We start from the raw sequence: 25,968 nt of genomic DNA, 5'->3' as shown, positions 1-25,968 counted from the left end.
TGCTTGGGTAACACATGTGCTTGGCCACAGGGGCACCAGCTGCACATGGACTCAGGCAACATCTGCATGCCCTTCGTTTGTTCAAGTTGTCTTTTATGGATATTTTTTCCCAAGCAATCCCCCATAAGGCTTTCTAGCTAGGTAAGAGTCTATTGCTAGGGTGTTTGCTAAAAGGGGTAGAGTTGAGATGATCTTCTTTGAAACTTCTTTTATTGACCATTGTTCCCACTGGATCTTCTCTTAGAGGGTGGGTCCAGTTTTCTCTGCTCTGGGTTAGCTCCAGGTAAAAGTCTTATTAAGGTCTTAGTTGCTTAGTTGCCTCAAAGTGGGTCCTGATGGCCTTAGAGATAGGCAATTATTGCTTCTCTCCAGGAATTTCATTGTCATAGGGACCCTTCTCTGTCTCTCCTGGGTCTACTTGTTCTGCCCAGCATGGGAAATGATCTCTCAACCCAATTTCCTGGAGAGCCATGGAACCGAGGCTGAAACAGATATCACTTTTTGCAGGAAAGGAAAGTCAGTCCTAAATTTTCTTGGGCTTTCCAGGTCCATTGCCTTCCTTACAGAAAACCTTTTCAGGAGGAGACAAATAGTAAAGTAAAACAAATTTATTACAGAAATAAAGGAGAGACAGACACACTCAAAGAGACACCAGAGGCTTCTCCTGAGTGGAAAACAAAGTACACACTCTAAGCAAGGATCATTTCCCCAGAATGGGAAAATGAGCCCTAATACACATATAAAGGGAACATGCAGGCAAATGTGCTCTAAAGTACATATCTCAAGAGGAGCTGTAGGCAAATGTGCACCTTTTCTCTGTCTAGTTTGTTTAGTTAGTTAGTTAGTTTAGTTGTTGATTTAATTCACAACTGGTGGTATTCAGGTATTACTCCTGCCTCTATGCTCAGAGATCACTTCTTGTGGGCTTGGGGGACCATATGGGGTGTGGGGAATCTATCCAGGTTAGCCACTTGCAATACTTCCTGATAAGTGGGTTTATATACAGTTTTCCAAACTACCCCCATTGCAAGAGTGGTTGACAAGTGAGCTCTTGATCTCTTTTTGATATTCTTATCATGGCCTTTGTTCTAGCCTAGGAGCTTTTGTCCCCAAGGGGGCCCAACCTTGCTCTGAACTTGGAATTCTGCATCTCAGTGGTTTTCTGAGCTGGGCTCCAGAGATGGGTCCTTTGTTGCAAAGACCTTTAAAACCTTGAGCCTGTTTAGGTTCCAGTCAATGTCTTTCCTTCCAATATGCTATCCAAGGCCTCCTAGCTCTCTGCCTGCAACAATTCTGCTTGGATATATAGCCTCATCTGTTGAAAATTAATATTCCTAAAGGCATAGCCAAATGGTAGGAGATGAAATTTCACAGTATGTGTGAAAGAAAGTGAGTGTTTCCAAGTGCAGAAGAGAAAAAAAAATGTAGTGAGATTGGTGAGATACAATGGACTGGCATGTTCTCTCTGCCTGCTATTCGGTATCTGATAGATGTGCATAGACAAAAACCTGAACAATTGCTATGTACATGGCAATGTTATTGTATGGCAGCAGTTAAAATAGTAATTTTGACAGTTACTATAATTATCTTGAACAACATCTATCTTTGCTGAATGACTGAATGGGCTTTTTGTTATAGTATGTTCAGATTCTTATTCTTAAATTGTCTAGATTGAAAGCAAAAGTCCTGAGACAAGATGGTCAAATTGAATAGAAATTTTGTTCGAGGAAAGGAAGGGAAGGACAGGAGGAGAGGATGGCAGGGAAGCACAGAGAATCTTAAGTAGAAAGCCTGGGAAAGGTGGGAAACTTCTCTCTTCTCTCCCTTTCTTTTTCTCTCTCATCTTTGTTTGTTTGGGGGCCACATCCAAACCCAGTGGTCAGGGTTTACTCCTGACTATGTGCTCAGGGATCACTCCTGGCAAGGCTCTGGGGACTATATGGAATGCCAGGAATTGAATCCAAGTCGGCCTGGTGAAAGGCAAGTGCCTTGCCTGCTACACTTCTCTCCAGTCCAAAAATATCTTCTTTTTTTCCCCATTCTTTTAAACTACTGGGAAGGTTAAACACTCTGCATTCCGTTTAAAACACACAAGATAATAAAGAGGTTGGGGAAGAGCTGGATGTTTAAAAGGATTGTCATCCATATATGCTAAGTGCATATCCTGGGACCATCCTCAGAAATTTTTTTCCTCTGGAACCAATCTCTTCTGTTCTCACTCTGTTTAATTTCCTCTTGTCTCTATGTTGCTATATAGATTTGACTTAGGATTTTTATGTTCAGGGTACTAAGTGTACTCTTGTAGAAGTGAAAATGTCTCATGTTTTGAAAACCTTCTGGAATGGAATAAACCAGTGGAAATCTAGGTGTTGTCTGTCACTAGAAGACTCCAGAAGCTCTGTAAGCAGACCCAGACTCTTCTTTCCAAAAGATTCTCTGCAAGACATTATTTTCTTCAATTTCTGTGGGGACCAGCATAGACCAAATAGCATGACAATTAATTCAGATAGCAGATGACTGGAAGTGTCCATTTCCTTCAGACATACCCCAGAAATTCAATTTCTAGAAGAATTGTCTACATTTGCTCCAGAAATCAGTAGAGGGCAGTAGTGAACTTTTGTTATTGATAAAAAGTTTTTATTTCAGAAGTAACAATGAACTTATAAGTTTCTCTTGTTCTTTTAGGGTTTGAATCTTTCTTCTTCATGGTTAGTGACAGTTTTTTCTGTATCAATAGAAATTATTATTGGCCACTTTAAATAAAACACTGCTATTCTTATGCAAAGGAATGGAGGTAAACTCAATCTTAGAGTTGGAGGGGAGAAAGAAGTTCAAAAAGACTTGGTGAGGCTCTCAGTAGATAATAGAGAAGCATCTGTAACTGGGAGTAATCCTCCCTCTGTGTGGAAAAATATCTACTGGTAAATGGCCTACACTTCCTGAGGATAGTCTAGTTAAAGAAAATTCAATCAAAGCTTTACTGCTTTCTGTTTTAATTTTGTGTGTGTAGACTTTACAGATGGTAGATGGACTGTGAGTTCCCAAGCAGGAAGTTTAAGGACCAAGGGAAACTATGAGCCATGGACTTTGAACTATACCAACCCTTAATTGAGTCACCCAGACAGCTTCCTGTAGATGTCTTTCTGGCAACTGGGCATCCATTGATATGGGAGAAGAAAAACCAAGAATCAATATCTTGATTATATTTCTGACTTTCAATTTTGATTTCCTTTCAACAATTTTTTTGTTTTTATTGATTTTTAATTTTTTAATATGTTCTACTAGCAACTCCTTTCTAGTAAATAAGATTCTAGTTAACAAGTGGTACTTGTTAATGACTTTCATTTTTTTCAGTGATAGAGGAATGGAGAGATAGCACAGCTATAAGGCCTTGCACGAGGCTGACCCGGGTTCGATTCCTCCACCCCTCTCAGGAGAGCCCAGCAATCTACTGAGAGTATCTTGCCCACACGGCAAAGCCTGGCAAGCTACCTGTGGCGTATTTGAAACGCCAAAAATAGTAACAAGTCTCACAATGGAGACATTACTGGTGCCCACTCGAGCAAATATATGAACAACAGGACCACGGTGCTGCAAACAGTGCTACATATTTGGTGTAACTGTATTTCCTTATAACTCTAAGAAATAAAGTTTCATATTTATCTAAAAAAAGTGGGTGAGGGAATTTCCTCATTTTAGATTTTAAGAGGAAGTGAAAGCAAAGTGTACATGTAATTTGACATTGCTGCTCCCTTGGGGAGAAGTAGATGTGGGAATATGACACATGGTAATTTTATGAGCTTTTCGTTTAAAAGTCTCAGAGAATTATGAGGCAAAACTCTGGGCCTACAAAAGAGAGAAACCTGGAACTAAAATACCTGCATAAAATATGGACTATCAAAATAGATGGTTCAGTAGGGGAAAATTCTGCAGCATTGAGACATAACAAATCTTGTCTTTATGTCAGTTCTTGATAGATAGAACTATTTCTAACTGAAGAGAGAAAGATCTCCTGAAATAACAAGACCCCAGAGTTCTTGTATTCTCATTGGTGTGCCCAGGAAACAACAAATAAGGAATCATTATAAAAATTGGCTGTTGGGTTGGGGGAGATAATCCAATGGTCACATGCTTTGTGTGCTGAACCTTTGTGTTCAATCCTCAGTACTACATAGTTTCCCAAAAACTAAGGGAGTGACCCCCAATCACTGAGACAAAAGTAGGCCCCCGAGGACCACCTAATGTGGCAAAACAAAATGAAAATTTGATCATGGGAACAGTGACCTTCCCGTGTCTTATAAAAAACAAATATGAGATGGTCATTTACAGTTAGAAGCCCTAGGTACTCTGTACACAAAACTTCTAAATCTAAAATAGCAAAATCCAACAAATTGTAATGAATAATAAATAAAGGGTGATAAATTCAGAATCAAATATCTAAAACCTACTAGTAAAACAGTCCAATAATTATAGTATTTAAATTTATTTAAACATGTTTGAGGTTATCTAATAAAATTAAATAATCAACCCTTAATAGTAAAGTACTAAATACAGTAAAAAAAGTTCATTAAAAGGGCCACCCGCAGTGGTGCTCAGTCTGGCAGAACTCAAGAGCAAGCAGAACTATTCCTGGAGTCATTCAGAAGTCAAATAGTACCAGAGATTGAGCAAGGGCACACTGAATAATATTTTAAAATTTTTATTTGTCATCATGATTTACAAAATTATTAAGAATAGAATTTCAAGCATACAATGTATGACTCCAAATCGACCATCAGTGTCAGTGTCCCTTCACCCATGACCCCAGGTTCGTTCTCACCCCCCTCCCTCCCTTGCCTTCTTAGCAACAGCTTTTGTAGAAAAAAAAAGTTTGCATCACATGCTTCTAATAGTGTTAATTCTTATGACTCTGATGAACATGGCTACCTTACCTCTTTACTACCAAGGTATCCAAGACTCTTAATCAAAGTTCTTACATTATCACCAGTCCACCTCAGCATTTCCATCCTCACTCTCTCCTTTATTTGGCATTCGTATTTCTAGAATCCTGGTTCAAGTGTTTGTCCACATTTTATACCTTTCAGTTTCTTGTTGTTAACTCTGTTTACCACATGTGAATGAAAACATCCAATATCTGTTCTTCTCCTTCTAACTTTCTTTGCTTAACATGACACACTCCATTTTCTTTTTCTCAAATTTTTTTTATTAATGAATCACCATGAGGTACCGTTACAGACTTACAAACTTTTGTGCTTGAGTTCAGTCATACAATGGTCGAGTTCCCATCTCTCCACTAGTGTACATTTTCCACCACCAATGGTCCCAGCATCTCTCCCACAACTCCCACCCCCCCACCCCGCCTCTGTGGCAGGGCATTCCCTTTTGCTCTCGCTCTCTCTCTCTCTCTCTCTCTCTCTCTCTCTCTCTCTCTCTCTCTCTCTCTCTCTCTCTCTCCCTCCCTCCCTCCTTTTGGGTGTTGTGGTTTGAAGTAGAGCTATTAAGTGTCCATCATGTTCAGTCTATAGTCTACTTTTAGTTTGCATCTCCCATCCTGAACGGGCCCTCCTACCACCCTTTACTTAATGGTCCCTTCTTTATCTGAGCTGCCTTTTCCCCCAGCATGTGACGCCAGCTTCTAAGCTGTGGAGTAATCCTCCTGGTACTTATCTCTACTGTTCTTGGGTGTTAGTCTCCCATTCTGTTACTTAATATTCCACAAATGAATACAATCTTTCTATGTCTGTCCCTCTCTTTCTGACTCATTTCACTTAAGATGATACTTTCCATATTGATCCACTTAAATGCAAATTTCATGACTTCACCTTTTCTAATAGCTGCATAGTACTCCATTGTGTAGATATATGAAAGTTTCTTTAATCAGTCATCTGTTCTCATGACACCCTCTATTTTCATCCAAATTTCAGCAAAATGTATGATTTCATCTTTTCTGTCACAAGTGATTTGAAGACCAAGGACTATTCAAGTCTTACTCTTGGCTGTATGCTCAGGGATCACTCCTAGTTGTGCTCAGGGGACCATATGCAGTGCCAGGGATCAAACCAGGGTTGGTTGAATTCAAGGCAACTGCCTTAATTGCTGTACTATCTCTCCAGTCCCATCACAAATAATATTGAAACCACACAAAGGCCCATAGCCTATTGAACCAGAAAAAAGCAGATATTAAATGAAACTTGGTTGCAAAAAAGGGGGGTGGGTGGGTAATCATTATATAATAATATATAGTGATATATATACAGAGTAAATTCTTTAAAAAAATAACATTAAAAATTTTTATAATGGAAATATACAATATCAGAATATTTAATAAATAAAACAAATACCATCAGAACTAATGGGGAAAAATATACATCAATAGGTAGCTGGGGACATAAATATCCCAACCTCAACTGTGGATAGATCTTCTGGAGAAAATTCTTAACTGAACCCCAAATCTCTAAGAAGCAATACTGCAAACCACTAATCTCTGGATTGCGGATTGTGTAACCTTAACTTTAGTGCTCCTCTGAAATCTCAAACTCTTTTGTTCTCCCATAATGCCCCAAAGTAGAGAGTATGTGGGAAATTGTCTGCCATGGAGGCAGGAGGAGGTAGGGAGGGGGATGTATACTGAGGAGATTGGTGGTGGGGAATGTGCACTGGTGGAGGGATGGGTGTTTGATCATTGCATGATTGTAACTCAAACATGAAAGCTTGTAATTGTGTCTCACAGTGATTCAACTAAAAAAAAAATATATTTTGTTTTGTTCTGTTTCCTCTTGTAAGAAGAAATTGGAGACTTGAGCTACAGTATAGCAGATAAGGTGCTTGTATGGCATATGATAGCTCAAATTCAATCCCTGGCACTGGATTCAATTGCAGACATCACCAGGAGTGATCCCTTAGCACAGAACCAGGAGTAAACTGTAAGCACCCCTAACTGCACCCCCCAACCAAAAAAATTTGAAGCACAATTTGACCAGTAATTAAAAGAACCAGCAGGAATCAGATTCTGCTTAACAAAGTCCTTCCCGATCCTGCATCCATATCAGTTCTCCAAGGTGGTCTCTTTTTTGGCTTATGCTCTACTCAATTTACAGTAGATCCATGAATAGTCTCATACAGGAAAGCACCTGGAAAAGGTATACTGGAAAGTTGAAACCACAGGATCTCCAAAGAGTATATTAGTTCTAAAGTATACTTCAGGGTGTATTTTAAAAGTCAGAATCTTCAATAACTTTACATAGCATCTTCATAATCCATATCTATGTCATTCCTCTTCTTCAGTCTAGAGTAGATGTCTAAGGAATCCTGAAAGAAAGTTCTATGAGTTAGACCATAGAAGGAGATTCATAGAACACACTCCCCACCATTTGTCCTCCCTAGTCAACCTAGGGACATAGCCTGGCATGACAGAACACATGGCATATGAAGTCTCATGTATCTACCATATGATCCAGGAATTCCACTTCTGGCTATTTATGCAAGGAATATGAAAACATTTTAAAATATGTGTGCACTGCTATGTTCATTATATAAATACTCAAAATAGCCACAGTGAAAGGAATCTGATTGCCCACTGACAGGTGAGTGAATAAGGAAGGTGTGACATGTAAACCAGATAGAACACTATTATGCTATTTAAAAAAAAGAGTTGAAATCTTGCCTTACCCGATGGCATGAATGGAACTTGAGTTACTCAAAATGAAATGGTCATAGAGCAGAGCTATAGTCTAGCAGTTGGGGCCTTTGTCTTGCACACAGTCAACCCAGGTTTGATCACTGGAACCAGATATGGTAACCCAACTTCTTCTAGAAGTGATCTCTTAGCAGAGCCAGGAGTAAGCCCTTACCAGTGCTGGGTGTGGGTCCTCACCCCCCCAAAAAAAAGTGAAGTAGTCAGAAGTAGGAGCAATGCTCATGTGGAACAGAAAAAAATTGTGAAAGAAAAAAGAACAAACTAAGCAAAAGAAAAACAAGTCTTGACTCTGATAATAAAATGGTGGTTATCAAAATAAGGGGAGAGGAGGTAGGAGGAAGTCAGTTTGACACAAAATTAATGGTGGTGAATGCAGTGTGTTATATACATTTATCAAGGTGGAAAGCATAAAACATAAAGTTGGGTAAATCAATTTTTAAAAGTTGGAGACTAAGAAAACTGGTCCTGGGACAGCATTTTCAAAGGTCCTGCAGCAGGCTGGAGGGATCTAGACTGAGTTTCGACTAAACTGACACAGGTATTCAATTTCTCCTCTAATTCTTATGAGCAGTTAAGAAGTTTCATGGGCTGTCATTTTTTTTTTTTTTTGCTTTTTGGGTCACACCCGGCAATGCACAGGGGTCATTCCTGGCTCATGCACTCAGGAATTATCCCTGGCGGTGCTCAGGGGACCATATGGGATGCTGGGATTTGAACCCGGGTCGGCCGCGTGCAAGGCAAATGCCCTACCCGCTGTGCTATCACTCCGGGCTGTCATTTTTCTAAGGGTGGACACAAAATTATCAATCTGGACATAGAAAGGTATGCTACTGTTCCCAGTTATAAGATCCTTAATGGCATTGTTCTGGTATTGCCCACATCTTCAACAGTGCCATTCACACAATAGATGCTTAGTAAATATTGAGAAAGAAATATTGATTGATTCAGTCAATAGTATAAATTAAATTTAGTGTGTCACCAAAGACATGGATTCTGTCCTAAGAATCTGGCTGACACAGCAGAGTTGTAAAGATTACAAAGCATATCCCATCCTCATACACAGGCAGAGTTTAAATTGTTGTGGCTTCCTAAAACTATTTTCGTACCATCAGTGATATGTTTAACTATTGATAATGTTTTAAAAGTTACTGATTTGGAGTAGAGGGGGAGGAAGAGGTTGGACCACATATGATGCTACTCATGACTTGCTTACTCCTGGCTCTATGCTCAGAAATAAATCCTGGCAGTCGCAGGGACCATATGTGGTGTCAGGTATTGAGCCCAGGTTGGCTAAGTACAAGGCAAGCAACTTACTCCCTATATTTCTCTCTAGCCCCTCAAGTTACCTATTTTCAATGATGCAAATAACTATTCACATTAAATTAGGAAACTATTTGTTTTCTCTAGGTTGGTTAACCTTACAATACAAAGTGAGGTAAGTATAGTTCAATGGTACTTCAAGCTAAAGATTTTCAAATAAATAGATATTTTTGGCTAGATATTCATTGTCATTTAATTAAAAATACTATCTATGTCCATTGCTATACCTTCTGAGTTTTCCTTGTAAAGGACACTCTATTATAATGAAATGTAGTTATACCCATTATGTAAAAAAGAGGGAAGAGATAGATCATAGAATCTTTTTATTTTTTCCTAAATGGTTGTCATTTTTAAAGTTTGAAAGACTTCCCCAGTACCTGGGCCAGGGTCTAACCAGTAGGACAGGGGGCCACAGGAGGGAAACTAGGTGAGAAGGGGTCACAGACAGAAGATGGTTGAGATGTACTTCCTAACTTACCTTACGTTCCATATGTGTCCTTAAGGAGTCTACTGTGGAGAAAAAGATACAGCGTCATAAGATTCCATTGATACACAAAGTCTGGCACTATTTTAGTCTAAATAAGGGTGTATTGGGGTCAGGGGATTTAGCTTAGCAGCAGAGTACTTGTTTTGTATGTGGAAGTCTTGACTCAGAACTGAAAAAAAATGAAGAAAAGAGACTAGAATAAAAGAGAGAAGAAGATGTTTTCCTCTCCTAGCTGTTTCCCATTGATTGAATTTCATTGAGCCTATGACAAATAAAATCACTTGCTATATACAAGAAAATTGACATCCTCAGACAGGGAAGGTTGGTAGAAGCCTGTTAGAATTGTTTGTTTGTTTGTTTGTTTGTTTTGCAGGGGGTGAGCATGGTTATATGATAATTAGTGGTGCTCAAGATCTATTCCTGACTCTGTGCTCTCAAGTGAGTCTGTGCAATCATACAAGCACTAGAGACGGAACCACTCATGGTCACATGCAAGGCAAGAACCTTAACCCCTGGCTGGAGCGATAGCACAGCAGGTAGGGTGTTTGCCTTGCACGAGGCCAACCCAGGTTCGATTCCTCTGTCCCTCTCAGAGAGCCTGGCAAGCTACCGAGAGTATCCCATCAGCAAGGTAGAGCCTAGCAAGCTCCCATTATGTATTCAATATGCCAAAAACAGTAACAACAATTCTCACAATGGAGACGTTACTGGTGCCCGCTCAAGCAAATTGATGAGGAACGGGATGACAGTGATACAGTGATACAGTGATACCTCATACCCCCGCCTGCTGGGATTTCTACCTCTGAATATTTCTGGGAATACCATATATGCCATATAAGGCATGGGACAGTGGCAATAACTAGGCATCTGTGATAGGTGCTACAGAGAATATGTAAGGGGGCTCAAATAGGGCAGTCAACAGTATCAACTTCGATATTATCATGTGATTACACATTTGAGATAAACTGTCACATCAGTGTCAGAACTAGGTTCTGCTCAAGGCAAATTCCAAACCAAAGGTCAGTCTTAGACAGCTACGACAGCTCCCAGAGTAGAGGCAGCAGTGCTAAAGAACACTGCCATACAGCTATACATGGCACTGATTGTCCTCTTGTTCAAGATTTTAAAGACAGGTGTCAGAGACAACTGCACTTCCTCATTTCTCACCTGTTTCTAATGGCCGTTCCTGCTGCACTTGGTACACCAAGGAATAAACTTCATTACCATTTGCAACATTCGCTGAAAGAGAAAAAAGAGGCATCATAAAAGAAATTTTCTTCCAGCCACACCGATGACCATCACTATCCTGGACAGATGAGGAGGAAGAGGCTTGGGAGATCCAGGTTTGGCATCAGACCAAAGATCACATTGTTCTTCCTCAGATCATTCCGCCTTCCCTGGCCCAGGGTACTGGGGAAGTCTTACCATTCTCATAGTCAGGTTCTGGTTGTTCTGGTTCAGATGAGTTGATGTAAATGGGATCTTGACGGTTAGGATGAGATGGGTTCCTACAATATAAGATCCTTAGTTGATTTTACTCTATGATATTGCCCACACCTTCAATTGTTCCTTCACATAATAGATGCTTAGTAAATATTGAATAAAGAAATACTGATTTAATCATCTGATTCAGTCCTTACGAAAAGCAATATAGAGATCTCACCAAAATATAGGAATAGGATTCCCATATAACCCCAAAAAACTACTCCTTGGCATCTATCTCCCGAACACAAAATAATCATTTGAAAGGACATATTGCACACTTATGTTCATTGCAGGGCTTATTACAATAGCCAAGATATGGAAACAACCAAAATGCCCAACTACAAGTGAATGGATAAAGAAATTGTTTCATCAACCTGAGTGACCAAGAACAGATGAATGGATAAAGAAACTATGGCACATCTGCACAATGGAGTACTATGCAGCTGTCAGGAAAAATGAAGTCATGAAATTTGCCTATAAATGTATGGACATGGAGAGTATCATGTTGAGTGAAATGAGTCAGAAGGAGAGGGACAGATATAGAATGACATTAATTTATGGTATATAGCAGAATAATAATATCCATGGTCTGGGAAAACAGGCATTAGGAGGACTTGTCAGTGGTTGGAACTAACCACAAGTGTGTGGGGGGCTGAAGGTAGGTAAGATAGAGAAGAGACCAGTGTGACAATAATACAATAATAGCTGAGAATGATCACACTGGACAAGATATGAGGGTTAAAAGTAGGTTAGAGACATTCTTGATAACCTTTCAATAACAATATTGCAAACCACAATGCCCAAAAGGAGAGAAAGAGAGAGAGAGAGAGAGAGAGAGAGAGAGAGAGAGAAGAAAAGTGCCTGCCATAGAGGCAGGCAGTGGTGGGGAATGGGGGGAATGGGGGAATGGGAGGGAACCTGGAGACAGTGGTGCTAAGAAATGTGCACTGGTAGAGGGATGGGTGCTGGAATATTGTATGACTGAAATCCAATTAAGAACAACCTTGTAATGGTCTAAAATAAATAAATTTTAAAAAATAAATTGTTTCATATGCACAATGGGATACTATACAGCAAAAAGAGTGAACAAAATTAGGCAATTTTCTGCAACATGGATAACATTAGAGGATGTCAGGCTGAGTGGAGTCAGTCGGGAAGAAAGGGATGGATACAGCATAGCCTCTTTCATATATGGGACTGAAAGATGCACATCAAGATAGCAACAGAGGGCCAACAACAACATAGTGGAAGAAGTGATACACACAACTGAGTTTGTGGGATGGGATTGAAAGGGAGGGGTGTTAGCGTCCTTGGTGGGAGGGATGGGTACATTGGTGATGAGGGTGATGTTGGAATTATGTACATTAACAGTCTTGTAAACCACAGAACCTCAATCAATAAAAATGTATTTTACAAAAAGAAATATTGATTCACCCTGGATGAAAATCAGGTAACTGTAGAGAAACATCCCTTGAAAGACAGGATAAATAAGTACATTCACCAATGGAAATAACGTAATTGTGATCTGGGGATGATATATACATATACATGCATATAAGATTTTATACACACATATGTATGTGTATATATATATATATATATATATATGTATTGTGCTTTTTTGCTTTTGAGCTATACCCAAGTTCTTGGTGGTTACTCTCAGCTCTGTGCTTGGTTACTCCCAGCTCTGTGCTTTTCTCCAACAGTGCTGGGTCAAATCCTGGCCTCCAGCATGCAGAGCATGTGTTCAGCATTAAGTTATCTCTCTGAGCCTGGGAAAAATATTTTATTGTTGCTGTTGACGAACAATAACATCTGAAAAATATATCAACTAAACGTTGGTTGCTCCAGTTGAAAGTAGCACTGTCATCCCATTGTTCATCGATTTGCTCGAGCAGGCACCAGTAACATCTCCATTGTGATGCTTGTCACTGTTTTTGGCATATTGAATACCATGGGTACCTTGCCAGGCTCTGCCATTTGGGCAGGATACTCTCGGTAGCTTTCTGGGCTCTTGGAGAGGGATGGAGGAATTGAACCTGGGTTGTCCGTGTGCAAGGCAAACACCCTACCCGCTGTGCTATCGCTCCAGTCCAGATGAAAGTACTTTTAAAATTTTTTTCCTGTAAGTTTGTAAATAATTTCTTTAACAAATTTTCAGTCTGCTTATTATTCCCAGGCTTATATTACAGAAATGAGTATATATCCTTATTATGCAAAGGAACTTTAAGACTCTCAAGATGTTTCCCTATATTCATGCCTTTCAACACTCGGCAGAATGACTGAAGCCCCTCAGATATTGGTTATTTTGTTGAATGGATAAGTTGAATGAGCAAAATAAATGTTATTTCTGTATTCTACAGATTTTGTGGAGGAGATAAGGACAATGACAAGAGGGTTGAAATTACTTAATGAGTAAAAGAAGAGGAAGAGAAAATGATATTAATGGAAGAAATTTGGATTAGCTGTTGCAATGTGATGAAATATAGAAGAAAAGGAGAAAAGGCAATCCAATTCAAAATGGGCTGTTTTGTTTTGTTTTGTTTTGTTTTGCATTATCACATGCACAAGGAGAAGGCAGAAGTCTCACCTGGCCAGATCCCTGCTTGGACGTCTTCCTGCAAGTCAAACAAAAAAACAGACATATCAGAGGACAGTAATAATCCTTTCTTTTTTCCGGTGCCTTCAGATAACTCCTGTGCATGGATTGTGCCTCCACACATGAAGCCCACTGCAGCCAGCGTCCAAGAGACCTTCTCATATGATGAACACTTAGGCCAAACCTTTTCTATTGGAGATAGAGGGACTCAGTTGCAGAATAGCTAAGTGAGCTTTCTAATGACAGCTTTCTAATGACATATCAGGGCTAGTATTTGAGTGAAGCCTCTGAGTCCTCCCATCTATAACATTTCTTGGTTTTGGTTTGAAAATCACTTCACCTTATTTTCTCATAACAGGTGGTAGCACTGCCACAGTTGCATTGCGGACAGATTCAAGAAAAGTCCTGAAATTTAATAAGAATTTACGTTGTATTTTCTTGCCCCTTCTCCAGCTTGTCAGCAGACAACAAACACCAAGAAGAAACATACAAAATATATGTGGTCATCATTAAGAGCAAGGAGCTTGCTAGCTTATTCTCTGAAAAAAGACTAACAAAAGAAATTGAAGGCTGAGTGGCCACATGAAGCCTCTTGGAGAAGAAGCAGAAACAGGAAAAAATATCCAGTAGTAGACACAATATACAGATGATTGAATGGCACTCCAGTAAGAAGGAAAAGCACAGGACAATACAAATATTAGGCAAATAAAAATTGATGCATTAATTCTAACTGGGAGGTGATAAATATAACCCAAACTGATAGTGGTATTTCTCTTTATATGGCTGACTCTTTTGTATTGAATTGTGTATATGTATAAACACAATTCAATACAAAAGAAACCAAAGCACAAGATATCAGCTAAACCTCAACTGTGACTACATAGGGAATAGAGAACTTTACCAAATATGTTGCACTATCTCATTTATTTTGGACCACACCCAGCAGTTCTCAGAGATTGCTCTTGACTCTATGCTCAGTCACTCCTGGTGGCACTCAGAGTGCCAGGAACCAAACCCAGGTCAGTCACATTCAGGGCAAACATCTTACCCACAGTACTATCTCTCTAACCCCTAAGGTTGTTGCACTATTTTAATAGGTATCATTCCCATGTTGTGAGGTGAGAGAATCTGAAGATAGAATATCAAATGGATATATACTGCCTTTAAAATATACATGCCATATATCTAGCCTATTTTGGTGAAAACAAAATAACAAAATACAAATATTGATGAATACTAACCTATTTTTCTCTTGAACCAACAGCAAAACAATATGGCTACTGTAGTGAGAACAGTGATGCCCAACATCCACTCAATGACTTCTGAAGGAAGCGGGTCTCCTTTGTCCTTCATGGGCACTGAGGGGAGAGAGTTATGTATGAGCTACCAAGTAGAAGGAGTCATTTTTGGAGATTTCTTGAGTATTAGTGAGGTCAAAATCTGCTCTCCTTAAGAAAAGTGGAGTCCAGGCTGCGGGGGTGGTAGGGGGAGTATAGACTCATTTATGTAAGGACTTGAAGCTTATTATATTGATGAACAGAGAAGTGAGGCACCTCAAACGTCATGCCCCCAGTTTCCCTCAGATACATCTCCCAGGACATCTCCCTCCCAACTGAACCCCCATATTTATTAGCATAGACCAGAAAAATAGAGCAGAAAGAGAGCAAGCGAAAGGTCATTGACTGAGACCATCCCTCAGTCTGAGTATACCTGTGACATTGAGTTTCACCACCTCACTATACTGAACCCCTAAGCCATTGTCAGCTTCACAGGAATAGTTTCCAGAATGTTCTGCAGTCAGAGAAACATTCAAGGATACTCCTCCTCCAGAGGGGGCTGAACTGTTTCCCAGGTTGACATCTTCATGGTAAAACCGGTACAGGATGGGGGGCGAGCCTCTCTGGGCCTCACAGCGAAGTTCCACCATGTCTCCCACCATGGCTTGGTCCCTGAAATCCCCAAATGTGAGGACAGGACGAGACACTGGAACTGACAGAGATGGAAGGCTATCAGAGAGAGTCTTTGTTATATGCTAGATTCAAGTTCCTTTTCTTCAAAACTCAACTCCATTCAATTTTCCCACGTGCTCTAGGGCCCCTTTTGTGACAGGCTCACTGAGCTAATAGATAAACTTACCTCTGACAATGATGTTCACCAATTCACTGAGAATGTTCTCATAGCCATTGTTAGCAGTACAGTAATACGGGCCAGCATTGCTCTCCTTCATCATCGGAATCTCAAACTCTGCTTTCAGTGAATGCTGAGTCTTTGTTTTCAGCTTAATACCCATTTCCCCTTTGTACCAGGAGAAAGTGATGCTTCCCGTGCCCACAGTAGCGGAGCAAATAAGAACCAGCTTCTCTCCCTTCACCACTTGTCCGCTTTGAGGGTGAGTCTTCAAGTTCACGTCACTGACGGGGATTCCTACACAAACACCAGAAGAAACAGGAGGACCTCGTTAGGGAGGAACTAATCAAGTGGAACAGTTCTAAAAGCTAAAGATCCATACCAAGTCAATTTGATCTTGATATTGGCTTTCATTGACTTAGTGTTGATAGGGTAGAAGGACACCATACTATCATTGTGAAGAATATGTAATCATCTTTTTGGAAATTCTTAATTATAGAGCCTGACCAAATTCATTTTTCAAGACAACATGGTGGTTACAAATCCACATCGCAAATTAAATGCTTTGGAATAAAGGTTAGTTCTAACCCTTACTGTGTATGCTTAATTATGACTGAGACTCAGCTTTCAATTTATAAAATGAATATGGGAATGATGATTGTCTCTTACTGCGTGAGGGTTCAGTTAGACATTATGCCATGTTGTAGAATAGGCTGTGCTGTCTAGGGCCTGTCTAAGCAGCCTTTTTGTTTGTAGACCAGCCTTGCTTGTGATAAGGCCTTAGCAAAGTTGGGAAAACTTTGTGTTATGGAGATATTAGATATTTGTTTTATGGCATATAACTTTGTCTGAGAATGAAAGGGAATGCTAGAATATGTTACACTGGTGTAGATAACATAATTCAGAATCACAAGATACCCATTTTTTATTATTTCAGGTTTTTTTCATAATCATGCCGACAACTTCTTTTAAGTCCTTAATCAAAATCATCTTCCACAAAATCTTCCCTTATCATCTAAGTTGAATTTTTCCCTCTTTTTTCAGTGTTATGAATGGTCAGCCCTTAAATGACACGTGGCATATTTATTTCACCTTTGTTGTTCAGGATCTCAGTTGAGCACCAAATTTTTATGAGCAGGGACCAGTGATTTCCCCAGACTCTGTAGCACAATGAAGATACACAGTAAGAGTTTCATAAATACCCCCTTGTTTCCTTGAATGGGAGGAGCGAAGATAAAGGAGGACCCTTCATGGTCTGATCTAGTAAAAACAAGGATAATCCCTCACACTGCTCCTATTCACATAAGAACAGAAGTCAGAGACCAGTTAGGCCTCTGCCTTTCCCACCCAACCAGGCAGGGGCCCTGTGGCTCTCACTCTGTACACTTATTGACATTATCTTGCTCATCATATTGATTTTCTTTGTCCTTGCTCTACACCACTAGAATCCTCCATCTTCTTTCCTCATGACATTAATCTGGAATTCTGAGTTGTTGTTGCAGTCTGATAGGGTCCAACCATTTTTGAAGACGCAGTACTCAACATTTGATTCCTTTGGAGCTAGTTTGATCTTACAGGTCAGAGTCATTGAGCCTCCCTCTTTGGGCTGAGAAGGTCTGGCAATTAGCTCTAGAGAAGAGGATTAAACATATATTCCAGAAAATGGGTCTCAAAGTTCTTCATAAAAAGCATTTCGTGCAGTATTCCTACATTTAAAAAAATTCCTCCCCCCCCCAAAAAAAAGCACTTTGTGTCAAAATGAATTAAAGATCTAAATATCAGACCTGAATCCACAAAATGCATGGAAGAAAACATAGGCAAGGCCCTCCACAAGAGGGAAGCTAAAGGCATCTTCAAAGATGAAACATTACTGACCAAGCAAGAGGAAGCAAAGATAAATAAATGGGACTAAACTAAAAGAAATGGTGACCAAGATACAAAGACAGCTCACAATGGGAAAAAATTATTTACCTAATATTCATCAGATAAAGGGTTAATATCCAAGTTATAAAAGGCACTGGTAGAACTTTCCAAGAAAAATACATCCAACCCTATCAAGAAATGGAGAGAGGAAGTGAACAGAAACTTCCTCAAAGAAGAAATTCAAATCACAAAAGACACATGAAAAATACTCTGCATCACTAATAATCATCAGGGAGATGCAACTCAAAACAATAAAATATTATCTTACACCACAGAGACTGGCACATATCCAAAAGAACAAGAGCAACCACTGCTGACGTGGATGCGGGGAGAAAGGAACTCTCCTTCACTGTTTGTGGGAATGCTGACTGGTCCAGCCTTTTTGAAAACAATATGGACATTCCTCAAAAAGCTAGAAATTGAGCTCCTGTTTGGCCCAGCAATACCACTTTGGGGGATATACCCTGGGTGCACAAAAACACACAGCAGAAACGTCATCTGCACTTGCATGTTCATTGCAGGCACTATTCACAATTGCCAGAATCTGGAAACAACCAGAGTGCCTGAGAACAAAGAACCTGATATAGAAATTATGGTACATCTACACAAGGAAATACTACGCAGCTGTAAAGAAGTCATGAAATTTGCTTATAAATGGATGGACATGGGGGTGAAATGAGTCAGAAGGAGAGGGACATGAATGGAATAACTACATTCAGGCTGGAGCAATAGCACAGCGGCTAGGGCGTTTGCCTTGCACGCAGCCAACCCAGGTTCGATTCCCAGCATCCCATTGGTCCCCTGAGCACTGCCAGGGACAATTCCTGAGTACAGAGCCAAGAGTAACCACTATGAATTGCTGAGTGTAACCCCCCCAAAAAAGAATAACTACATTCATTTGTGCAATGTAAATATGTGTGTGAGTGGGTGGGTGTGGGTATGGGTGTATAATATGAGACAAATGTCCAAGGCCAGGGTAAACAGGGGCCAGGAGAACTGGTCAATGGTTGGAAGTTTGACACAAGAGTGTGTGTGGGGTGAAGGGCAGTTAGGATAGAGAAGGGATCAACATGACAATCATAATTGGAAATGATCATTTAGGACAGGAACTGAGTGTTGAACATAGGTAAAGGGATATAGCTGACAACATTTCATTATCTGTATTGCAAACCATAAGACCCAAGAGAAGAGAAAAGTGAGAGAGAGAGAGAGAGAGAGAGAGAGAGAGAGAGAGAGAAAGTGAGTCCGAAGAAGAAAAGTGTCAGCAACAGAGGCTGGCAGGGAGCAGGTGACAGCAAGAGGGAAACTGGGACCATTGGTGGTAGGAAATATACACTGGTGAAGGGACTGGTGTTGGAACATTATATGACTGAAACCCAATCATGAACAACTTCGCAACTGTGTATGTCACTGTGATTCACAAAAAAAATTTTTTTTAAAGCACTTTGAAATAAGATTCAAACCCTAGCTATTTGGATATACAGACTGCTCTCTTTCTATTTCCTCACAGGACCTATGGACCTCACTTGCTAACTGCTTCACTGAAGCACACATTCTGCCCTACACAGTATAGCCATCCAGAATGCAACCCTTACCCTTAACTTGGTCGTCTTCTTTGAATTTTCTATCCATAAACTAAAAGTGACTGGGGAGAAGAGAGGAGACAGAGCAGAGATTATGAGTGACTATCACTGGAGCTGGAAATGGTGAGCGATAGCACAGTGGGTAGGGAACTGGCCTTGTAAGCACCCAACCTGGGTGGTTTGATTCCTAGTAACCCATATGGTCCCCAGTACCACCAGGAGTGATCCCTGAGCACAAAGTAAGGAGTAAGCCCTGAGCAACACTGGTTGTGGCCCCCAAATAAAACAAAGCAAAAACATGAAGTTTTAGAACAATAAATGTTTTTCATCTTCTTGTGTCATGGTGACTTTTTCCTTCATTGTGGAAATGGTGACTGGTCCAGCCTTTTTGAGAACAATATTTTTTTTCCTCAAATATTTTTTGAGGCATTCCTCAAAAGACTAGAAATTGAACTCCCATATAACCCAGAAATACCACTTCTGGGAATATATCCCGGAGATTAAAAAAAACCCACAGTAGAAATGACATCTGTATTTGCATATTTATTGCAGCACTGTTCACAATAGCCAGAATCTGGAAAAAACCCAAGTGCCCAAGAACAGATGACTAATTAAAGAAACGTTGGTCCATTTACACAATGGAATACTATGTAGCTGTTAGAAAAGATGAAATCATGAAATTTGCATATAAGTGAATAAACATGGACAGTATCATGCTAAGTTAAATTAGTCAGAGAGGGACAGACATAGAATGACTGCACTCATTGTGGAATATAAAGTAACATAATACGAGACTAACACCTAAGGACAGTAGAGATAAGAGCCAGGAGGATTGCTCCACGGTTTGGAAGCTGGCCTCACATGCTGGGGGAAAAGGCATTTGGGATGGAGAAGGGACCACTAAGTAAATGATGGCTGGAGGGATCACTCAGGATGGGAGATGAGTGCTGAAAGTAGACTAAGGACCAAAAATGATGGCCTCTTGGCATCTGTATTGCAAACTATAATGCCCAAAAGTAAAGAGCAAGCAAGAAGGAATGTACCTGCCACAGAAGCAGAGGGTGGGATGGGGTAGAGGTGGTGGGAGGGAATCTGGGAATATTGGTGGCAGAAAATATGCACTGGTGGAGGAAGGGATGCTCGATCATTGTATGACTGAAACTTAATCATGAAAGTTTATAACTATCTCATGGGATTCAATAAATAAATAAAGAGCAAGCTAACTTTATTCCCTACCTCTGAAGAATGGATGAACCCCCACCCCTACTTTTATTTGGTGATAGGGACTCTCACTTTTTTGAGCACTTTAAAAGGGGTAAAGTTACCTTCTGCTTTCATCTGATCTCCTTATCTTCTGTAGCAGCCAAGGGAGGGAAGAAGAGAATAGGATGGGGACACTAGGAAATGGAGGACAGAGGACATTCTGGTGGAGGGAATATCCAGTTGTAGATAAATACGGGATTTGGGGCTCCTGAGACTGAAAAGGAAGAAATTACTCTAGCATCTGTCATATCTTTTGACTTCCTCATGCAAACAGCATCTCCCTCCTCAATTGGAATTTACCAGAAAAGAATGTGGTCTTAGGAAAGTTAGAGCAAGATTTGCTCCCCTAGCTGAGCAGTTACATTACCAGGTGCAGAAGCTGGTGTAAATATAGCCACCTAAGCCCAAGAGACTGCTGACATTTGTGTACTTTCATAGCTGTCAAGAGACCTTCCTCCCTGGGGCCCAGGTGACAAGATACTCATAGACCATGAAGAAGAAAGGGAAGTGCAACTCACCAGATGGTGCAAAGAGTAGAGGCAGGAGAGAATTTAGCAGAGATCTATACAAAGAAGAAAATTCCAAACATACCCAAAGAGAGAGATTTCCCAAAGCATTCTCTCCTTTTCTCTTGGCCTCTGGTGAGTGGTCTCTCACTTTCTCTTTTCCTCTTTCTCTTTCTTGCCCGCTGTTTTCTTCTCTCCCTCCCTTGTTTTTCTCCTCTTTTTATTTAAGATTACTTCCTTTTTCTTCTCTGTTCCTTTTCAACATTGTCCACAAAACACCTACTCACAAAACAATTCCTTTTTTGTCTTGTTTTGATTTTGGGGTCATAACCAGTGATGATCAAGGGGTTATTCCTAGCTCTGCACTCAGGAATCACTCCTGATAGTGCTTGGGGAAGCATATGGAATACTAGGGATCAAATCCAGATGAGCCACATGCAAGCAAACACCCTACCCACTGTGCTATTTCTCTGGCCCCAAAATTCATTTTTATGATCATAAAATAATTTCTTGTTCCACATCTACTTGGCAGCTCTTTTACTCTCAGTCTCATCACCTCCCAGTCCTAATGACCCAGCTCTCCTCTGATTCCTGGTAACAACAGTCAGGCAAGAAGAGGGGGAAGGCATGATGCTTCTTTACTGACCAACATCAAAGCATAGGACATTTAGATCTAGACAAGTATTCAAATTTCTCCAAAGATTTTCTCATGCTCTGAGCATTTCACTATAGAATTATGGTATAATTATCAGAACTGAAAATTCTAAGGAAAATGCAGACTCTGTATTCAAATTACATACATTTGAATTCTGGCTCTTAAAAGCTGTGTGAGCCTGGGGGCAAAACAGTTCATTCTCTGTTTTTTCATTTTCTTTTCCTTAATGGAGATAATAGAAGGGTTACACTGCAGAGTTCTTATGGAATCAATTTAGAGGAATGTCAAGTATAAGTCTGAATGAAATTAGGCAACAATTCTTCTAAATATTTTTAAGTGATATTTCTGGCAGAAGACCAAAAATGCAAAGAACTTTTAAAGAAATTAGTTTATCCAAGAAGGAATGAGAACACAAGTATACCTGGAATTGAGTAGGTTACAGAGACAGTGGTTGAAACTAGCATGTGAGAAATAGGCAGAAGTCAGCGGTTTTCTGGACTTGGTAACACTTTCGTATTTTATTTAAGGTCTTATGAGAAGCTACAGTCAGTTACGAATTAATTTACATTTATGAAATAGTCCTTAAACTGTGAGAACATAGGTATAGATATAGACATGCAAAAGAACATGCCCTGGGAGAATAGTCCTGTGCACTTAGTCTCAAAGAATGAGGATTATGGTTAGAGTTAAGCATTATTTGTATTGTGAATTTCAGATTTAATGAAAATTATCACAAATTGAATATAAAATGTGAAAAAGATGAAGCATGACCCTGAAGTTTGGGATTATAGCAACTGGAATGATGGTAGTGATATTTATAGGGGAATTATGGGTAGAAGTAGATTTGGCTTTTTGGTGGTTGTACATGCTGAAGGTTAAAAGATCTGTTTGGACATGTTGAAAGAAGGAAGAAAGGAAGGAAGAAGGGAGGAAGGGAGGAAATAAGGAAAGAAGGAAGGAAGAAAGGAAGGAAGGAAGGAAGGAAGGAAGGAAGGAAGGAAGGAAGGAAGGAAGGAAGGAAGGAAGGAAGGAAGGAAGGAAGGAAGGAAGGAAGGGAGGGAGGAAGGGAGGGAGGAAGGGAGGAAGGGAAGGAAGGAAAGAAGGAAAAGAAGGAAGGATAAGAGAAAGGAAAGAAAGAAAGAAAGAAAGAAAGAAAGAAAGAAAGAAAGAAAGAAAGAAAGAAAGAAAGAAAGAAAGAAAGAAAGAAAGAAAGAAAGAAAGAAAGAAAGAAAGAAAGAAAGAAAGAAAGAAAGAAAGAGAGAGAAAGCTTCAAACAATCTACTGATTGGAAGAAAACTATTGGTGGCAGCAGCAGGATGGTGAGGGTAGAGTTTACGTCTGTGCTCAGGAATCACTCCTGCCGATGCTCAAAAGACTCTATGCAGTGCCAAGGATCAAACCCAGGTTGCCCACATGCAAGACAAATATATCACTCATTGTACTATTTCTCTGGTCCCCTCTCCATGTTTTGATGGGGTTGTTTGCTTTTTTGTTGATGTTGTTCAGCTTTGAGAGTACTTTACCTATCTTTGATTTGAATAAAAACTGGTTTGGGAGATGAGGGTGTGGTGAAAAAGGAACTCTCATTCACTCTTGGTGGGACTATTGCCTGATTCATCCTTTTTGTAAAACTGTTTTAAGACTTCTCAAAAATTTATGAATCTTTCAACCTAGAAAATCCACTCTTTGGCATCTATCTCAATAACAGAACAAACATTAATCTGAAAGGACATATGCACTCCTATGTTCATCACAGCATTATTTGCAATAGCCAAGGTCAGGAAACAACTCAAGTGGTCAGCAACATATTTGTGGGTAAGAAAATATTGTATATAATACAATGGAACACTGTTCAGCTCTGAGAAAAGATGGAATCCTAAAGTTTGACACAATTTGAATGGATTTGGAGGGTGTCATGCTAAGCAAAATGAGTCAGAAAATAAAAGGCAAATACCATATGACCTCACTCATATATGAAGTATAAACAAGACAAAGGATTAGACAATCCCCAGTGGAAACAAATCTGAGACAGGATCAAAATAACTAGGAACTTAGGGGGCTTGCAATTGGAGTGGGAAGGTAGAGCCATGGGCCAAAGGTTCAGGGATCTTAACACCCTGGTGAAAAGATTGATATAGCAGCACTGCAATGAACATTTAATTATAACAAAGTACAAGCTTCAGTGAGTACCTTGGCCAAACGTGGTGTGGAAGACGGAAATCTGATGTGCTACCCACAGCAAGCACCTCAGCCAGGTGTGTTTGCAGTCCTTAGTTCCTGCAATAAAAGCAACATCAGTGATGGGAATGGGGGAGGGTAGGAATATATAAATTAATTAATTCGGCAGCTGGAGAGATAGTACAGCAAGTTGCATGCTGCCAACCTGAATTCAATTCCCAGCACCCTGTATGGTCTCCTGAGTCCTATCAAGAATGATCCCTGGTTCACGAATTTTTTATTTAAGTGGATCGGCATGAAAAGTTTCATGCTAAGTGAAATGAGTCAGAAAGAGAGAGACAGACATAGAAAGATTGCACTCAGCTATGGCATATAAAATAACAGAGTGGGAGACTAACACCCAAGAATTGTAGAAACAACTACCAGGAGGTTGACTCCATGGCTAGGGCAACTCAGAGAAGGGATCACCAACTATAATGTAGTCGAAGGCCATGTGGGAGAAGGGAGTTGCGGGCTGAATGAGGGCTAGAGACTGAGCACAGTGGCCACTCAACACCTTTATTGCAAACCACAACAGCTAATTAGAGGGAGAGAACAGAAGGGAATGCCTGCCACAGTGACAGGGTGGGGTGGGGGGAGATGGGATTGGGGAGGATAGGAGGGATGCTGGGTTTACTGGTGGTGGAGTATGGGCACTGGTGAAGGGATGGGTTCCCGAACTTTGTATGGGGGAAGCATAAGCACAAATGTGTATAAATCCGTAACTGTACCCTCATGGTGATTCATTAATTAAAAATAAATAAATTTATTGTTAAATAAAAAAAAAGAAAAGAAAAAAAAAAGAATGATCCCTGGGGTTGGAGCGATAGCACAGCGGGTAGGGCATTTGCCTTGCATGCAGCTGACCCGGGTTCAATTCCCAGCAACCCATATGGTCCCCTAAGCATCGCCATGGGTAATTCATGAGTACAGAGCCAGGAGTGACCCCTGTGCATCACCAGGTGTGACCCAAAAAGCAAAAAAAAAAAAAGATCACTGAACCAGAAGTAAACCTTGAGCAGGGCCGATTATGTCCCCCTCTTCCACCAATTAATTAGGTGAAAAATTGTCGAGAAGAAAAATCATGATGTATCAATAATGTGATTCTATCTATAATGTAAGTTTCACGATCAATTATCACGAAATCCCGTTAATCATCGAGTTGCTCAAGCGGTCTCAGTAACCTCTCCATTCGTCCTATCCCTGAGATTTTAGAAGCCTCTCTCTTCTCGGTCTTCCCAACTATGCCGAATTGGAGGCTCTTTCAGGGTCAGGGAAATGAGATTCAGCTGGTTACTGGCTTTCTCATATGGATACACCATGGGAAGCTTGCGAGGCTGTCCCATGTGGGCAGGAAGCTCTCAGCAGCTTGCTATTTTCTCCCAGAGGGAAAAGTAGGTTATAAGATATCACCGGCTGCGAAGCATTTTAAATGTAAGTTTAAAATAAATTTTAAAACAATTTGTGGGGGCAGATAAAATAAAGATTAAAAGTTCATAGAAACTTCATAAAGGGAGAGAGAGAAAGATGCAGCAAATTGAGGACACTGCCAACTCCCATTTCTACTAAGTTAAACAATATTCTATTTTTATTAAAGTAATGCTAAATGGAGAAATACTTTGACAGTGTAGCAAAATTTTTGAAGAAAGCCAAAGAAAGCAAGTAATGGGGTCCCATGCACTGATGAAAGGAGAAAAGGCAAAAATGTAAATATAGAGGTAGATGAATAGACAGATCTGACCATAAAAAGAAGAAAAATATTTCCTGGTAGCTTTTCTTTTCTAGGTTAAATATGAAAACATGTTATATATTAACAGCGAAAATGTAAAAGTTGGAAGGAAAAGATGAAGATATGAAATAGTAGTCACCAAAAGTAAGAACACATTGACCAGATAAGCCAACTCCGTGGCACAACACAAGACCACCCAAGATGTGTGATCCTATGGTTAAAAGAAGGTAATTCATCAAGGTTGTGCCTTTTGTTCAAAGTCACATTCAGCTGCACAGATGCAGGTGTGAAGTAGGCAGCAAAGTGTGTTAATCAGGAGAGTGCTATGCAAAAAGATACACAAAGGTGAAGCCAAGGCAAGAGTGTGATGGTCTCCAG

At 40.1% G+C, this 25,968-nt stretch overlaps 1 protein-coding gene across 1 annotated transcript; it reads right to left on the bottom strand.

Annotated features, from left to right (window-relative positions):
- Window positions 1-7,197: 7,197 nt before the first annotated feature.
- LOC101558112 (Fc receptor-like protein 1) lies at window positions 7,198-19,269 on the bottom strand. Its single transcript, XM_012935340.2, has 9 exons — window positions 19,233-19,269; window positions 17,233-17,343; window positions 15,724-16,011; window positions 15,298-15,576; window positions 13,579-13,606; window positions 10,929-11,011; window positions 10,671-10,742; window positions 9,495-9,526; window positions 7,198-7,308 (listed from the first exon to the last, which is right to left on the bottom strand). Exons 1-9 carry the CDS (start codon window positions 19,267-19,269, stop codon window positions 7,237-7,239), a joined length of 1,002 nt encoding a protein of 333 aa, XP_012790794.2. The 3' UTR covers window positions 7,198-7,236.
- Between the last annotated feature and the right edge of the window lie 6,699 nt (window positions 19,270-25,968).

This window comes from Sorex araneus, chromosome 5, assembly GCF_027595985.1.
Source record: "Sorex araneus isolate mSorAra2 chromosome 5, mSorAra2.pri, whole genome shotgun sequence".
Classification (NCBI taxonomy): domain Eukaryota; kingdom Metazoa; phylum Chordata; class Mammalia; order Eulipotyphla; family Soricidae; genus Sorex; species Sorex araneus.
Note: the sequence above shows the minus strand (reverse complement) of the source record. Positions and strands in the feature narration are given on the sequence as shown.

What these genes read in the sequence shown, in the direction of transcription:
- LOC101558112 (XM_012935340.2), bottom strand. Translation starts at nt 19,269, where the DNA reads ATGGATAGAAAATTCAAAGAAGACGACCAAGTTAAGG. An exon ending in GGTGAACATCATTGTCAGAG is followed by an intron (nt 15,577 to 15,723) that starts GTAAGTTTATCT and finishes CATCTCTGTCAG; the next exon opens with TTCCAGTGTCTCGTCCTGTC. An exon ending in GGACACATATGGAACGTAAG is followed by an intron (nt 7,309 to 9,494) that starts GTAAGTTAGGAA and finishes ACTTTCTTTCAG; the next exon opens with GATTCCTTAGACATCTACTC.